General features: G+C 47.2%; 1 protein-coding gene across 1 annotated transcript; it reads right to left on the bottom strand.

The window, feature by feature from the left end:
* Nucleotides 1-3,481: 3,481 nt before the first annotated feature.
* On the bottom strand, nucleotides 3,482-7,922 carry LOC127345227 (chloride channel protein CLC-c). The gene is made up of 8 exons (XM_051371672.2): nucleotides 7,684-7,922; nucleotides 7,069-7,357; nucleotides 6,775-6,975; nucleotides 6,521-6,698; nucleotides 6,167-6,429; nucleotides 5,150-5,419; nucleotides 3,919-5,056; nucleotides 3,482-3,773 (listed from the first exon to the last, which is right to left on the bottom strand). Exons 2-8 carry the CDS (start codon nucleotides 7,296-7,298, stop codon nucleotides 3,687-3,689), a joined length of 2,367 nt encoding a protein of 788 aa, XP_051227632.1. The 5' UTR covers nucleotides 7,299-7,357; nucleotides 7,684-7,922; the 3' UTR covers nucleotides 3,482-3,686.
* Nucleotides 7,923-18,854: the final 10,932 nt, after the last annotated feature.

Below are 18,854 nucleotides of genomic sequence, written 5' to 3'. Positions count from 1 at the left end.
TAAAAAATAGCACGTTATTAGCACGCTGTAGCGTCTATAGCATTTTTCTGAAGCCCACGCCATTTGTGTTAGCGCGCTATTTTTTTCATTGTATTTGAATGATTCCTTGGTCATTTTTAGGAGCTAGCACAACAAGTTTGTCTACTATAACAAGCTTTATTTCAACAAGCTTTGTCCGGCTCTGGTGATAGAGGGCGAGGACGGCGAGACGCCTTCAGCTCGTTCCCGCGCTTGTAGTCTTCGCTAGGTGGTCCAAAGATTCATTTATACTGTAATTTTTATTATTTTTGGTGTTCTTTCTACTACTGCTGATGATGATCAGTAGATATCGACGGTCCTTCTCGAGAAAAAAACACTCAAGGGCTTTATTGCGTGCTACACCGAGCAACCCACCGGCCAATCCTTTGCTAACTCTCACTGATCTCAAAACAAGATTGGCATAATCATAAAAACAAATTATTAGCAAGACTTGGTAGCTAGTGGAAGCCATCTCCGAGACTAGTTGCACCTAGTACTCCTCCAGATTTCTTCGCCGGACTGATCGGCAGCCAGTGCTTGAGCTTTAGCGCGAGAAAAAGGCGTAGCCTAGCATTGACGTCTAAGCAACACATATCTCAGCATCGACGCGGCTTAAGCAACATAATCAAGCATTCCATGTAAAATAGTACGTTTCTTTAGCTGCGTGCTTACACTGTTTTGTGTGGATGCCACTCTATTAGTCTTCTTTCCACCCAACAAGAGTTCGGTACAACAACGTCGATGTGGACGCGCATGCTCTCTGTTGCGGAGGGAGATGCTGTGAGTTTTTCTACGTAGTGGAAGTGATGCTTTGTCCCACACCAGTTACGTGTTTATATAGTTAGCTCAGTAGGCATATTTGGTAACATCATGATTATAGGGATTAACTCAACTAAAATGATTGACTAGATACCGGAATATGCTTTATGCTCTAGCATACTTCGTTACATATATGGAAAGTATAATCCTAGCATCCTCCATCAATAAAAACTTCTCTAAATTGCGTCTCTTTCCGGTGCCTTTCATGCTCTACTCTCTTCCCGCCTACAGCCACAACAGGAGTGTCATGGACGCAAGTGATGACACATACGTTATGGACCGAAGTTCTGGTCGATGTGTCGCTGTAGACATAGCCATAATGTCGATGTTGAGGCTGTTGATGATGTTGTCGTGGTCTAAGTAGTCATGGTCGATCTAGTACTCCTAGTAGTTGGTGTAGCCATAATCGCCGGATTTGTTTTTAGACGGAGCTGCAGTCGTGGAAGAGGCAACTTGCGGATGTCAGAGGGTGCATTCCGGGGGTGTCTTGTAGATGTCAGAGGACACAGTTGTAGGTGACACCACCAGTTTTGTCAGGACTGGAGGAAATCACCGATCCCACAACGATTTTGCCAGAACCGTGTGCACGGTTGTCGTGTCGATGCAGTTGCTCTATGTCACACGCGGTTGATGCCGTTGTCGATGTTGTGTCGCCTTGTAGTAGTACAGGGTGTGTATCCATCCTTGTGGATGATGTAGAAGCGGCGGCCTTTTGCTGAGGTTGTTTTCTTGATGAAGACCATGTTCATGTCGACCTTGGTGATGAGGTGTGGTTGATGTCGGAGCAGCATGCATGTCGGCGATGATATCTCGCTTGAAGGCATCCCTCCTTGAAACAATGGTGTAGACGTCGTGCCAAGTAGTGTTTCACACTGGCCTGCGTGTGGATGATGTTGATGTCGCTTCTCGTACATGTGCTTGATGAAAATCTTGATTGTCCGACACACTCCCAAAATAAGACATATTCCACATGCGTCGATCTTGTGTGAATTTTCCCGGAGGGTATTTTGCACTTGAATAGATTTTATTTGTGGCTAGCTGAATCTGATTTACAAAAGTTGAAAATTTTGAAAATGAATCTAAGATGCAACAAACAGATCGTTGATCAAGACTGTGCCGTGCCCCGAGGAGTTTTGGAGGCGGCGCGATGCAAAGGTGGATGGAGGTCTAGCATCGGCGTCAGACTAACCGCCCTGATACCATGTGAGTTTTTCTATATGGTGGATGCTTTTTCCCGCACCGGTTACATGTTTATATAGTCAGCTCAGTGAGTATATTTGGTAACGGCTTGACTAGATATCAGAATATGATTTATGCTCTAGCATATTCCGTTACATATATGAAAATATAATCCTAACAGATGCATCCATGTAAGATGTAACCATCGTGCCTGAACGTTTCATGCCATGCTGCCCTTCCATTCCATTACTGGTGAAGTGCGAGGCGTTCACTTCGTTACTTGTTGCCATGCACATCACGTGACACATCCCTAGACTTTTAGCCACGTCCTGCGGAGGTGAAATCGGCTCATCTGGTTACCTCCCTCTCCTGGCATTGTGGCCAGCACGGGTTTTAAATTACCTCTACATCACACCTCGGGAACTGCCGAATCGATAATTTTCATGAAGCCATGCAAGTTGAAGGGTAAGGTGTCGCCTCAGCTGGACGTGCGGGGAAGAAGAGCTGGGTGCTGCTTCCATTCCGGAACAGGCTAGGCTTTTTTTCGGGTAAAAAGAGGATTTCCTTAATCAGCTCCAATTCCAATTCCCGGAGCATAATATCAGGACTGGAATGGAGCCATGCATCAGTTTAGCGTGCTACTATCGCGAAGTTTGCGAGGCGGAGGTTAACCCTAACCTATGAACAACCCAGTCTTACGAATTTCCACACACATTCTAAACTAGAAAGCCTTTTAATATCTGAAACTAAGTGCATAAGAGGATACCGATCTGGATGTCGGTTCTGGACGGCCGACACTATCTGGACACAATCTGTGTCGATGAGGGCAACTGGCTATATTGAAGTGCCAGTTCGATTCCTTCTACGTAAGCACGCACTTTAGCTTCCAATGAATCACCGCATACATAGCACTAGGCTGCAGCAAGATGAGAAAATAACATGTCCCATATGTCTTACTTTTGTTGGCGAAGAATATGAGTATTACATCAACAATTTATTAGTTAGTTGGGCCAAAAGATAGCACCTAATCATGCTACTTGTTGGGCCAAAGGTAAATCCTCCAGCCGAAAATGTGGCACACAATGTAACATCACAAATTTAATCGTTGATCAAGAACTAACTCAATACACATTTGATTATAGAACAACCAGGCAAAACTGTAACAGCGAGACAACCACATAGAAAAACTAGGCTTGGAGCACCATTCAACTTTGCGATAGGGATACCGGGCCGGACTGTGTAGGCGGTGTGGCGCGCACACGTCGTACAGAAAATTTGTGGCGCAATGATAGCCCTCGGTCAACGATAACAGTAAGCATAGAGTTGACTTTTTTTCCCAAGCGAACCTCCAAGAGATGGAATTTCATTACCAAAAGCGATAACGAAATACATCGAGTTCCAAACAACATAGAGTTGACATTGGTTGTCACTCAAGATCAGACATCCAAATACCAAACAAAAAAAATGTTTGAAATAAAAATATTCGTCATTATTGATTATTTGCTTACAGCTTCAATGAAATCAAGATCACACCACTTCTTTAAATCGCGGGGTGCTAAATGATCATGCCTAAATTGACAAAGAAACTCCCTAGACTAAAATTAAGTAGATTTGGAGGAATAAACCTGCGTAAATATGATACTATATGCAAAAATCATGGCAATAAATCTCTACTCACGAAGAACATTCTGGAACAGCCCGCGGATGTACTGCGGCATGAAGTCGTGCCTGGTCAGGATGCCCAGCACCGGCGGCCTCTGCAATGCACACACACACATGCGAGATTTTACATCGCAGCATCAGTAAGCATATGATTGCATGATCCGTATCGAGAATTCTGAATTTTGCAATGGGGAAAAAAAAGACGGCCAGTGATGGAGTTGGTGAGTAAAAAATTCTTACCCCTGGCGTCCTCGGGACGACGCACATGTGGCGGAGGCCGAGGTCGCGGAAGAGCACGGCGGCCTTGGCGAGCGACATGTTCTCGACGACGGTGTAGGGCGAGCGGTTGGTGATGGGGTGGAGGTCGACGTACATCTCCATGTCCTCGTCGGTGAGGCCCAGCTCGTCGACCTCCAGCGCCTTCCCCGACGACCCGACCTTGGCGAAGTCGAAGGGCTTGAGCTTGCGGAAGACCTCGGCGGCGCTGGTCTTGACGCGGGCCCTGGTGAAGACCTTTCCCTGGAGCAGCACGAGCAGGTGGGAGCGCAGCACGAGGCCGCACAGCTCGGGCGCCGGCGCGAAGGGCTCGTCCTCGATCACCGGGAACCCGTTGTGGCCCGTCCGCCGCAGCGTGGACACCACGGCCCCCACGCGCTCCACGCTGGAGAAGGTGATGACGGGCCCAGAAATGACGTCGCCGGCGACCAGGCTCCGCATGCACGCCTCGCCGTGCACCTCCAAGAAGGGCAGCCCCTTCATCTGCACGATCTGGTCGTACACGCCCTTGTTGAAGCAGTCCGCCACCGTCTTGGAGATGAGCAGGACAAGCATGATGAGCGGCAGCAGCAGCAGGTCGTTGGTGAGCTCCAGCAGGATCACGCATACCGACACCGTCATCCGCATCGTGCCGCCGAGGAAGGATGCGGCGCCAAGGAGCGCGAAGAGGCCTGTGTCGAGGCCGGTCCCGGATCCGAATACCTTACCGAGGAGGCGGCCGAATGTCGCGCCGGAGAGGATGACAGGGATGAATAGGCCCGATGGCACGGCGACCCCGTATGTAATAAGGGCGAGGGAGTAGATGGCCATGAAGAAGACCAGCAGCGTCCACACATTGAACTCGCTGTCAGTGCCCCCGCTGAAGAGGTTGCGGATAGCGTCGTCGTTGGTGTTGAGGAATAGGGAGGCCAGCGCATTGTACTGCCCTGCCGGGCACCAGAACTTCTTGAAGTTGCCGGACCGGCCGATAGTCGGGCACCTGCCTGCGGGAAGATCGGGCGGGCAGGGGATGCACGGCGACAGCGATGACAGGCCGAAGGAGCAGCATGAGCTGACAATGGAGATGAAGGCCGTCAGAAGGATCTTGTATGGCGCGCCCTTCCTGAAAAATTTAAATTGCTATCTCAGTGATCTATCTGAACTTGTTTTAGAAATGCTTGCTTCAGATCAGGAAGTTTGAACTGATGGAAATTACTCGTTGATGAAGCCATATTTGCGAAGGACCCGGCCGAGGAGGTGGTTGAAGAGGGCTCCGAACAATCCACCCAGGATGCCAAGCACTATGACCACGACGATGTCTACGGCGGTGTACGTCGTCACCCGTGAGCTGACATCAAACATGATCAGACCTCCTTCGCCGAAAAGGCCGCAGTTGCCACTGCGGCAGTACTCAATCAGAGACTTCAGCACCATCAATGCCACCGCTGTCGTGGAGAATGTCCTCCAGAGAAGAGCGCTCCGCCACCTGAGAAATCACAATAACTTTTTTTTAACAGATTGTTGTAGATATAATCGATACATTTCACTTGCAGTTGAATGTGATTAAATTACAATAGCCAAGGCCTGTAGCATTTCCGACAAATTAGTACTGAAAACAGAAATATAGAATATGCATCACACGACCAAAGGGTTTTGTGACTCCGTTCAACAATTGCGTCAGGTTTCATTTCACTGTTCAGTGTGGTCATTATATCAGAACCAAAGTGATATTACCAAAGGATTGATTCCATTAGACAAATCATGGAAATTTCTAGAATGAACACTAGGTAAAATGAAGTTCCCAATTACTACTAAAAATATTAATAGTGCTCCTGTCTCACTAGTAGATTGTAGCTAGGTGCACTGTACCATTTCTGACAAAATCAGTATCTGAAATAGAAGAATCCCTGAAACAGAATGTACTCAACAACAAAACCAGGAAAAACTAGTCCTCCAACAGTTAAATCCATATAATTTTCTTCCGTCTAGCCGATTGGGGTGGTTTTTTGATGAAGTGGACTGGTTTTGGCGGAACTTGACATGACAGGAATTGATTCCATTTCAAAAACATGCTTTTTTTGGAAAGTAAACTTCCAATAGAATTGTAGTAGTATTAACCAAGTGCCACGCACTAGCAGTACTTCGTGGCATTTAGTACTAGATGCACTGTATCATTTCCGACAACATCAATCCAAATATAAGATTCAGAATTTTGGACTCAAGGAACTATTACCAAGAAGTTGCCTCCTCAAGCGCAAAGAGGACACCGCCGACAGGGGCACGGAAAGCCGCAGTGACGCCTGCCGCAGCGCCGCATGTGATCAGGTCCCTGCGATCCAAGTCGTTCTTGAAGTACCTGATCCAGTTCCAGGTGAGACCATACTTGCGCGAACCGCCTTGGCCGAGCAAGGAGGCAATGCAGGCACCAGTGTGCACCATCGGCCCTTCCTTGCCCAGCACAAAACCGGCAGACACCCCAAATATGGAGCCAATAATCTGCAGATACCAAAGCCATGACGATTTAGTCCAGGAAAATGTGCAGCAAAACATCACTGTCGAATCACGGTGAGTTAGAAAATGATAGGACCTTCACTAAGAGGGTGCTGGGCGCTAAGATGGAGTGCGCGTCGACGCCGTTCAGATAGGACTTCACCTCCGGTATGCCAGAGCCGGCTGCCGCGGGGGCGAAGTAGGCGCAAATCGCAGCTGCGGAGGCCGCCAGCACCACGTTGCAAGCCATGAACAGAAGGAACGCCTCCAGGTTCCTGAAAGTCATTGACAAAAAAGATGGGTTTCTTTTTGCCCGTGCACTGCTTGGGAAATGGCGGTGGTGTGGTGTACCTGTTTTGCATCATGAGGTTGCTGGTCAGGAGCAGCTTGTACCCGGCGATGTTCTCGACGGCGATGTTGTTGAAGAACCCTACAAGGCCAACGACTGATCCCACAAGGAGAGCCAGGACCCATTTCATGACCTGGTAGTGGAAGACCTGGATCTTCCCCCTGGATCTCCAGTCCTGTTTGTACACGTCGTTCTCAACGATTCTGAAAATTATTGCAGACACGGAACAGATTTACGGCTAAACATTTTGAGAGGGTGGGGGTAGAGATTGGATAGAAGAAGGACACTGCACGCACTCGTAGTCGAGACTCTCGATGGGGCAGACGTTGGCGCCGACGACGGCCATCTGGGACGTCGTGTTGGCGCCACGCTGACGCAGCAGAGGCCGATCCAGCGCGCCGGCCGCATCCTCGAGGTCTCCCCACCTCACCGACCTTGCAGACGTCGGTGCCGTTGCCGACATCGGCGTCGCCAGCGGCGTTGGCGGCTCGGCGACAGTTTCTCGTGCAGCCACGGATCTAACCATTTTCGGATGTTAGAGAGTCTAATTAAGCAGTGTGTTCTTCTTCCTCGTCGGTGTTCAATCTGCAACATGGAAAGACAGGCAATGTTGGGGTAATGGACGTGTCGAAATAAAAAAAAAATGTGGTATGGAGTATTTCATTTCTTCTGAAAGGAATCTTCCGGAAAAAAAAATCCTAACTAATTGACCACTATCTGATAAGGCCACTCTCTGATATAAGAATCGTACAGATCCATACGAAAGGATCGAAACAACGACCCCTGAATTACGCGGTCTCTTCTGACGAACAGATTACCTAGATCGAATCTTAATATTGTCCACCAATCCGCGATTATTTGAACAGAAGAAACACGGCGACATGCATTGGCGAAACCGCTAGATTACGCACATTGACTATACCGATGCATTCTGCTGCCGAACGTCGTCGCAGCCGCAGTGAACGGCGTCCGCCGTCGCGATCTATGGCACCCTCGATTGATCGTCGGCCAGCTCTGTCGGGTCAGAGCAACGGGGGGGACGCGGCAAAGATACACGGTGGGGCAATTTTGTTCTTGTGTCCTGGAATAAAGCTAGCAATACAAGAACTAGCCGAGTGAATAGGGGAGACAGAGAGAATGCGAGTAATGCGGCGAGCTGCAAACTAGTAGTAGCTGGATCCGCTTGGTACGCCATGCATGCAGCTCAGTCAGGGACTCAGGGTACCTCGGCAAATTCGGGACTGCGAGATCGAAATTAGGCACATATGGTCAAAGGTCAATTAAAGCATACTTCATTAAGGGGTGGCAATACAATTCCTCCCAAGGATTTACATGTTACTAGAAAGAAAAGATTATAATACCCTTAAGTGTTAGAGCATCTCCAGCCCCCAAAGCGTCCCCCAAAGGGATTTGGGGCGCGCCAGACAAAAAAACCGTTTCAGCCGCGTCTGCAAAGCCCATTTTTGTCTGGCGCGCCCCCATACGGTGTCCGGCGCCCCGAGCCCGTCCCCGTCCCACAGGGGACGCACCGGGGACGCCGGAAACAACGAAAAAGCGAGGCGGGGAGTGGCGGGGCCGACTCGTCAGCGGCACAATAAATTTTTAACCTAACCGTCGCCTACCTCGCGACGGAAGTTATTGGCGGTGCAGTTCCCGCAGCGACGCAGCGACGGTGCAGTTCCCGTAGCGACGCGTCCCGTCGCGCCTAGAACCAACAAGGGCACCATCCTCCCGCTGGATTTTCCAGTTTAGGTGACTGGGTGTGCCCTCGAGTGTTCTTTCTTAGCAGCGAACATAGGAAACCTTCGATGCACGGCCTAGTTAGGTTTAGTTTCTTTTCAAAATTTTATATTTGTGTCCACTACGGTTCAAACTATGTATTAGTTTGTGGAAAACCATGTGCCTAACTGTGTTTTCGTGTAAACCACGTTCCAAATTATGTATTAGTTTGTGGAAATTGAAATAAAAAATCAACAAAAAGTATTTTAAATGTTTGGGGGCGGCGTTTGGGGGACGCGGCTGGGGAGCGACGTCCCGCAAAGGCGGCACGAACAAAACACGTCCCCCAAACGCTCAATCCGGCGCGCTTTGGGGGACGGTTTTGGGGACGCAGCTGGAGATGCTCTTAATGTGGCCAAAATAGTGTCACCCTTATAGCATTTCTTGATTTGAAATCTTCAATTAGTACTTCACATGAGAACATTTTTTTCAAGTTAAATTTACAATGAGTAAAGTAGAGATAGGGTGTTTTGGAACATGGGTGCATATGCTCCCTATATTTTGAAATGCATCTTACGTACATTTTAAATTTCAAAAAAATTGAAACAAAAAATTCGTACGTACATCTTCACGTGCTACGCGCTCACAAAGTCGTTTCATAAAAAATCGAATTATCATGTGACGTGTGCAAAAAAGATAAAATTCAGTGCTAAAAATAATGCTTTTCAAAAGGTAAAGTTTCTCCTTTTTACATAGACCACAAAAAATATTGGTTTTTCGTGAAACTTGGCGAATGCACATACATTATGGAGATGTACATGTAGAATTTTTTATCCAAATTTTTTGACATTTCGAAATATGATTTTTTGGTAGAGGGAGCATACGCACCCGGGAGCCGAATTGAATTTCCGTCCTAGTAGAATCCTAGTAGATCTAATCGCAGGTTTTAAGCTTGCTCCGAAGACTTCTTTTTTGAGGAAAAGCCACCCGCCGGTAGAAAACGGGCCTTTCGTCCCGGTTTGTATGGGCCTTTAGTCCCAGTTTTCCAACCGAGACTAAAGAATCGGGACTAAAGACCGGTTTGTAAGGGCCTTTAGTCTGCAGTCGCTGTTGTTGCAAAGGTTCTTACCAAGGAAGCCAAGCACAACACTTTCCTGAAGAATGCTGGACTTCAGCCCAGTTCCACTGTCAAGCTCAACAAGCCCACCGCAGCTGCTGTATCGTCACATGTTCTTGACCTGGAAGCACAACTGGAGAGGTCCCAGGAGGAAGCTGAACAGATGAAGCAGCAGTTTGCTGCCATCATGGAAGAAACAGCTGCCCAGAAGGAGAAGCAAGCGGCAACTGAAGCCGCACAAGATCAGCGTGACAAGGACTATATGGAGCTCCTCAAGCGGACTGAGGAAAGTGATAGGAGGCTTGCTTACATGATGTCCATCTTGGGAGCTTCTGCGAATTAGCTCCTGCTGCTGGTCCTAGCAGCGTGACAATAACTTGGTCATATCTGTGAACTTCTTATTGCGAAGTGGTTGATCTTGTAGTGAATCTGTGAACTTTCTTGACATGTTGGTGAATCTGTGAACCTGGTCATTTTGCTGCTGTGACTCTGCTGTGAAATTTGCAGATTTGAACTGTTGTCTTTTATATTTTGTTGTTGAATTTCCTAATTTAATATATGCACTGTTGGGCTATTGTGGGCTCTTAAAAGGCCAAGGCCCAAAGTAGTCTAGAAATATATAGGCTCTTAAAAGGCTACAGCTCAACAAATAATTGATTGCATTTTCGAAAAATAGGAGTTGAAAAGGCCAAAAAAGGCCGAAGCCCAAAAAACTTACAGGACCGTAAAAAGGCCAAGGCCCATAACTTTATGGACCCAAAAGGCCAAGGCCCAATATCTTTATGGACCCCAAAAAGGCTGAGGCCCAAAACCTTTGTGGACCCTAAAAAGGCCTAGGCCCAAAATCTTCATGGACCCTAAAAGGCCAAGGCCCAAAACAATAATGGACCCTAAAAAGGCCAAGGCCCAAAAGTGTAACGGAGACTAAAAAGGACAAAGCCCAAAACTGTAATGGATCCTAAAAAGGCCACGGCCCAAAACTGTAATGGGTCCTAAAAAGGCCACGGCCCAAAACTTTAAACAGGCCATGCCCAATGAAAATTGGCCCATGCCCAGTAAGTACAACAGCTAAAAAGGCCGTTGAAAAAAATAAGCTAAAAAGGCCGAGGTAATTGCGCCATTTACGGGCCAAGGCCCAACAAAGCCAAAAAAAATAATCAGAATTAATGGGCTCAGCCCACATAAGGAGCTGAATGGACCGGGCTGAATTCAGATAATGAAATTTCTAATTCGTCACAATTTTGCCACGTCGGATTGCCACGCTGGACTCGGGGCAGGTGCCCATGACGTTTTGGGAACGTCATGCCGTCAGTGACGTTTGCAAACGTCACGAAGCTCTATGACGTTTTCAAGCGGAACGTCTCAAGCAGTCACTGCTGACTCCCAGCTTTCGACGTTTTGAAAAGCGTCACCGTAACATCACAAGTAGCCATTAGTGACGTTTCAGTGACACCTTTATTTTATCAACTTATGGCAGATTTCTTGAAGTGTAAAGGGCCTCCACGTGATTGTGCTCGGGCTCTCGGGGTGAAGGGGCTTATTAGTTCCGGTTGGTAACACCAACCAGGACTAAAGTCTTCCACGCATCAACCGCTCGCCCTTTGCCTGCCGCGGCAGAGAAAATGGTTGTTTTTTCTCTGTCGCGACAGTGGTTTAGGGTTTTATGTTTTTCCTTCCAATCAATGCTATTACATACAACAATCAAGGTAGCATTACACAACACCAGCATGAATATAGACATTGTCATGAATACAGTAATGCATATACAATATAAGTCCTCTTGCGATCCCTATGTTCTAAATAAAAAAGTTCTGATGGTATTCTCCATTTGTAGTTGTGACCTCCGTAAGTAAGAATCCCGCCAATTCCTCTTGAAGTGCTCGCACGCGATCCTTTGTTAGGAGACTGTCCCGCAAACGTCCGATGTAATGTAAAGAAGGGTATCAATATATAAGAATGAAACTCAACACAACTGATGGCAATAAAATAAGATTGTGAATATTGTTTCCGTACATGAAGGCTTTGTAGAATTCTCTCCCCCCTGACGGCAGGTCATCTACCGAATGTACTCATAAACATAGTATCCACATAACCCGCTTCAAACACTTTACAAGAATAGAGTTCAATCAAAATAATAACACTCACTTTGCTCAAAACAAGAATAGAGTTCAATCTACTAGCAGGCCGGGCTCTATGCCATGTTGCTAGACTTTGCTCAAAACACTTGTTTTCTCCAAGAACAAAAAACTCATCTAACGATGTTCCCGAACAACGATTGGGATGAAACCAATTTTGCTGGAAAGATAACGAAGAATAGAACCTTGAAAACGCAATAGCAGATGCATACGGATTATGTTTTTGATGAACTTGGGCTTGTTGAAAAGCTAGCAAAAAGCTCAAGAACCTCACACAGAGAAACACCAAGAAGCAAAAAGAATATAGGGATGCAAAGTATGCAAAGGATTGAGCTACCTAAGATTATGCGATCAAGTTAGTCAGCGGAAAGCTCCTCTTGATAGTGCGGCTATCTATCCTATAACCCGGTCTCTCAGCAACCACCTTGAGACCGGTAAAAGTAAAACCTAGCAAGGCAATACCTTTGCCTTGAGAATCCCGCTTGATCTTGATGACGACGACGCTTCATGCTTCATTCAAGTTGGAATACCCACTTGATCATTGTTGCTTCGTGAAGACTCATGATTGCTCCCCCATACGCCACTATGGGAAAGCCCCATTGAGGCACATCTTCAAAAGTCCATTATCACCAAATGGATGGCAAGCTTCAAGCATGATCTTCTCGATATACACATCTTGAACTTGCCCTTCCCAACCTTGATGACATTCATACTTTATGCCATCCTCACATGAGCTATATGAGATCATACTTCTTGATGCATATGCCCATCACAAGATACTGATACATCCCAAATGTATCTACTTTTCTAAGCACTTTGCTCAATAAATTACTCCGGAATCTCTCCATATTTGGATAAAAACTGCCGAATCTGATGTTGTTTTTAGCAAAGTCTCCTTTTTGTCAAGTTTTCGCAGGAAATAAAATCGGAGAAAAATACCATGGAAGTTTTTCACAAAAAGGAGGTATCTTGAGCTTTGGATCACGAGAGGGGAGCCACGAGTCCCAAACGAGGCTAGGTAGCGTGGTCCAACTTCTTGGCCACGCCACCAGCGCCCGTTCGGCCCTCGATCGTCGTCTCGCCTCCCCCCTTCACGAGGTGCCTTATATACCCTAAAAACTGACCCATGGCAGCACACAACGTTTCGCGAAACAGAGCGCCGCCGAGACCACAATCTTCGTTTTGGAGGCCAGAGTGATCCTACTCTCCACCCCGGAGAGAGGGATTTCGAGGGCTTCTTCATCATCACTGTCGTTGCCTAATCGACGATACCTCGGAGGAGGGATCCTCACGAGGGGGAGAAGAAGTAGGGGCCATAGGGCGGAGTGCACACGGGACGGTGGTACGCGATTTACCCAGCTTCGGAACACCTGCACGATGACAGGGCCTACTGCTGCTTGTCTGGAATTATCTGGGCGCTTTCGCGTTGTTACAATGAGTTGTGGTTGTGCCTCTAGGGCTCCCGGGATCCGGCTTATAAAGGCGCACGGATCTAGGGTTTACATGGAGAGTCCTAGCCGGATACAGGTTGCCTAACTACGGTACAATGCCTTGCCATGCACGTTAAGGATCCGCCTTCCTATCTACGTCATACCGGATCCGGGTTCCTTAATGGGCCTTCATGGATCCGGGTTCCTCCTCAAGGTCGGTCGACTCCGGCTCCCTTTACCTGGGCCGGACTTCATCCGTCAGGATCAACAGCAACTGGGCCGCCCGATGGGCCACATGCCACATCACCATCTATGGGCCACCCGGGCTTACCGGATCTAGGCACTGTCGATGGTACACCCATGAAGTATACCCACAACAGTAGCCCCCAGAGTTCTCCGAGTTTCGCCTCTTGTTTCCGCCTTGCTAGTCCATCATGGTCTCCGGCAATGTTGGTAACGCGGAGAAACTTGAAGAACTCCAACTTCACATTTTCTTCCTTTCCAACCTTTAGTCGGAAGATATTCCCATCCAGCGGGACTTCACCCATCGACGGTTCAAGACACGTTTCCGGGTTACTTCCCTGCTTGCGAACGAGAACTGCTTATCTTCGCGCGATTACCCGGAATCTTAAAAGACTCAAACGGTTCCGCCAATTCTGGCGCCATTTTCGCGCGATTTGCGTGGTAACTTATCCTTAGCCATTTTTACCGTTTAGGTTTTGGACACGTGTCACGCATCCAACGGTGCGATGCTTGCGTTCCGACCACAGGATGCGGAGCACGAATCTCCTCCCTCCGGCCTATAAATATCCACCGTCAACCCTAATCTCCCATTCACCCCCTTTCTCACCTCTCTGCGAAGCGCCGTCCGCGAGCTCCTCCCCCGCCGTGCCGGATGATACGTCTCCGACGTATCGATAATTTCTTATGTTCCATGCCACATTATTGATGAAATCTACATGTTTTATGCATACTTTACATCATATTTATGCATTTTCTGGAACTAACCTATTAACAAGATGCCGAAGAGCCAGTTGCTATTTTCTGCTATTTTTGGTTTCAGAAATCCTAGTAAGGAAATATTCTCGGAATTGGACGAAATCAAGGCCCAGGGGCCTATTTTGCCACGAAGCTTCCAGAAGACCGGAGAGTCAACGAAGTGGGGCCACGAGGTGGCCAGGAGGTAGGGCGGCGCGGCCCAAGCCTTGGCCGCGCCGGCCTGTCTCCTGGGCCCCTCGCGACGCCCCTTGACCTGCCCTTCCGCCTACAAATAGCCTTCATCGCGAAACCCCCAGTACCGAGAGCCACGATACGGAAAACCTTCCAGAGACGCCGCCGCCGCCAATCCCATCTCGGGGGATTCAGGAGATCGCCTCCGGCACCCTGCCGGAGAGGGGAATCATCTCCCGGAGGACTCTACGCCGCCATGGTCGCCTCCGGAGTGATGAGTGAGTAGTCTACCCCTGGACTATGGGTCCATAGCAGTAGCTAGATGGTTGTCTTCTCCTCATTGTGCTTAATTGTCGGATCTTGTGAGCTGCCTAACATGATCAAGATCATCTATCTGTAATGTTATATGTTGTGTTTGTTGGGATCCGATGGATAGAGAATACTATGTTATGTTGATAATCAATTCATGTCTATGTGTTGTTTATGATCTTGCATGCTCTCCGTTATTAGTAGAGGCTCTGGCCAAGTTTTTACTCTTAACTCCAAGAGGGAGTATTTATGCTCGATAGTGGGTTCATGTCTCCGTGAATGCAGGGAGTGACAGAAACCTCTAAGGTTATGGATGTGCTGTTGCCACTAGGGATAAAACATTGATGCTATGTCCGAGGATGTAGTTATTGATTACATTACGCGCAATACTTAATACAATTGTCTGTTGTTAGCAACTTAATACTGGAAGGGGTTCGGATGATAACCTGAAGGTGGACTTTTTAGGCATAGATGCATGCTGGATAGCGGTCTATGTACTTTGTCGTAATGCCCAATTAAATCTCACAATACCCATCATAATATGTATGTGCATGGTCATGCCCTCTCTATTTGTCAATTGCCCAACTGTAATTTGTTCACCCAACATGCTATTTATCTTATGGGAGAGACACCTCTAGTGAACTGTGGACCCCGGTCCAATTCTCTATACTGAAATACAATCTACTGCAATACTTGTTCTACTGTTTTCTGCAAACAATCATCTTCCACACTATACATCTAATCCTTTGTTACAGCAAGCCGGTGAGATTGACAACCTCACTGTTTCGTTGGGGCAAAGTACTTGGTTTGTGTTGTGCAGGTTCCACGTTGGCGCCGGAATCCCTGGTGTTGCGCCGCACTACATCTCGCCGCCATCAACCTTCACGTGCTTCTTGACTCCTACTGGTTCGATAAACCTTGGTTTCTTACTGAGGGAAACTTGCCGCTGTACGCATCACACCTTTCTCTTGGGGTTCCCAACGGACGCGTGTCGAACGGAAAGACAATACGTCAACCACGCGCATCAAGCAAATTTCTGGCGCCGTTGCCGGGGACGAGAAGGAAATTACACCACAGAGATTTCTAACTCCCACGTCAACTGCACGCCAGCACCGGAGTCTGCCGGAAAATTCGCCGGAGCTTCGCCGGAGTGATTTCTGTTGGAGATATGCCCAAGAGGCAATAATAAAATGGTTATTATAATATCTTTGAGTTTATGATAATGTTTACATACCATGCTATAATTGTATTAACCGAAACATTGATACATGTGTGTTATGTGAACAACAAGGAGTCCCTAGTAAGCCTCTTGTATAACTAGCTTGTTGATTAATAGATGATCATCGTTTCATGATCATGAACATTGGATGTTATTAATAACAAGGTTATGTCATTATGTGAATGATATAATGGACACACCCATTTAAGCGTAGCATAAGATCACGTCATTAAGTTATTTGCTATAAGCTTTCGATACATAGTTACCTAGTCCTTATGACCATGAGATCATATAAATCACTTATACCGGAAAGGTACTTTGATTACATCAAACGCCACTGCGTAAATGGGTGGTTATAAAGGTGGGATTAAGTATCCGGAAAGTATGAGTTGAGGCATATGGATCAACAGTGGGATTTGTCCATCCCGATGACGGATAGATATACTCTGGGCCCTCTCGGTGGAATGTCGTCTAATGTCTTGCAAGCATATGAATAAGTTCATAAGAGACCACATACCACGGTACGAGTAAAGAGTACTTGTCAGGAGACGAGGTTGAACAAGGTATAGAGTGATACCGATGATCAAACCTCGGACAAGTAAAATATCGCGTGACAAAGGGAATTGGTATCATATGTGAATGGTTCATTCGATCACTAAAGTCATCGTTGAATATGTGGGAGCCATTATGGATCTCCAGATCCCGCTATTGGTTGTTGGTCGGAGAGAAGTCTCAACCATGTCTACATAGTTCGCGAACCGTAGGGTGACACACTTAAGGTTTGATGTCGTTTAAGTAGATATGGAATATGGAATGGAGTTCGAAGTTTTGTTCGGAGTCTCGGATGGGATCCAGGACATCACGAGGAGTTCCGGAATGGTCCGGAGAATAAGATTCATATATAGGAAGTCACTTTCCAAGTTTGGAAATGATCCGGTGAATTTATGGAAGGTGGTTTCTAGAATTATCCGGAAATAAATTACTATGGAAGGAGGAGTCCCGGAGGGACTCCACAAACCCTAACCAGCCAACCAAGTGGGAGGGTGGAGTCCATGGTGGACTCCACCTCCTTGGCCGGCCAAGAAAAGGGGGAAGGGGAGAGTCCCTGACCCTCTAGGTTTCGTCCATAAGGCAGTTTTTCTGTTGGGGTCTTATTCGAAGACTTTGGGCAAACCCTTGGGGTTCCACCTATATAATGAGGAGGAGAGGGAGGGGGCAGCCCATGGCTTGGCCGCACCACCCCTGCCCCCTTGAGGCCGGCGCCCATGGCACCCCCTCTCCCCAAACCCTAGCACCCCTCCTCCACTACTTCTCCCGCATATGCTTAGCGAAGCTCCGCCGGAGATCTCCATCGACACCGCCACCACGCCGTCATGCTGCCGGGATTCAGAGGAGGATCTACTACTTCCGCTGCCCGCTGGAACGGGGAGAAGGACGTCGTCATCAACACCAAACGTGTGACAGAGTACGGAGGTGCTGCCCGATCGTGGCACCGTGATCAAGATCTTCTACGCGCTTTTGCAAGCGGCAAGTGATCGTCTACCGCAGCAATAAGAGCCTACTCTTATAGGCTTTGGAAATCTTCAAGGGTTAGTCTCGTTCATCCCCTCGTTGCTCCCATCTTCTAGATTGCATCTTGGCTTGGATTGCGTTCTCGCGGTAGGAAAATTTTTGTTTTCTATGCAACGAATCCCTACAGTGGTATCAGAGCCGTGTCTATGCATAGATGGTTGCACGAGTAGAACACAATGATTTTGTGGGCGTTGATGCTCTTGTTGTCTTTAGTTTGAGTACTTTGCATCTTTGTGGCATAGTGGGATGAAGCGGCCCGGACTAACTTTACATGACCGCGTTCATGAGACTTGTTCCTCGTTCGACATGCAACTTGTATTGCATAAGAGGCTTTGCGGGTGTCTGTCTCTCCTACTATAGTGAAGATTCAATTTACTCTTCTATTGACAACACTAGTATCACCGTTGTGGTTCATGTTCGTAGGTAGATTAGATCTCTCTCAAAAACCCTAAACCACGTAAAATATGCAAACCAAATTAGAGACGTCTAACTTGTTTTTGCAGGGTTTGGTGATGTGATATGGCCATAATGTGATGATGAATATGTATGAGATGACCATTATTGTATTGTGGCAACCGGCAGGAGCCTTATGGTTGTCTTTAATTTTCATGTTGAGTAGTATTTCAAAGTAGTTGTAATAGTTGCTACATGAGGTGAACAACCATGAAGACGGCGCCATGGACCTTGACGCTACGCCGACGATGATGGAGATCATGCCCGTTGATGATGGAGATCATGTCCGTGCTTTGGAGATGAAGATCAAAGGCGCAAAGACAAAAGGGCCATATCATATCACATATGAATTGCATGTGATGTTAATCCTTTATGCATCTTATTTTGCTTAGAACGCGACGGTAGCATTATAAGATGATCCCTCACATTAATATCAAGATAATAAAGTGTTCTCCCCTCGTATGCACCGTTGCCAAAGTTCGTCGTTTCAAAGCATCTCGTGATGATCGGATGTGATAGATTCAACATTCATATACAACGGGTGTAAGCCATGTTGCACACGCGGAATACTTGGGTTTGCTTGACGAGCCTAGCATGTACAGACATGGCCTCGGGACAACGAAAACCGAAAGGTTGAACACGAGTCATATGGATGATATGATCAACATGTTGATGTTCACTATTGAAGCTACATCATCTCACGTGATGATTGATGACCCACAAGTATAGGGGATCGCAGCAGTCTTCGCGGGTAGTAAAACCCAATTTATTGATTCGACACAAGGGGAGACAAAGAATACTTGAAAGCCTTAACAGCGGAGTTGTCAATTCAGCTGCACCTGGAAACAGACTTGCTCGCAAGAGTTTATCAGTAGTAACAGTTTTATAGCAGTAGCAGTAGTGAAATAACAGCAACAGAGTAGCAGAGACAGCAGTAGTGATTATAGTAAACAGCAGG

This window comes from Lolium perenne, chromosome 3 (genome assembly GCF_019359855.2).
Source record: "Lolium perenne isolate Kyuss_39 chromosome 3, Kyuss_2.0, whole genome shotgun sequence".
Taxonomy (NCBI): domain Eukaryota; kingdom Viridiplantae; phylum Streptophyta; class Magnoliopsida; order Poales; family Poaceae; genus Lolium; species Lolium perenne.
This window is presented reverse-complemented; position numbering and strand designations above follow the sequence as displayed.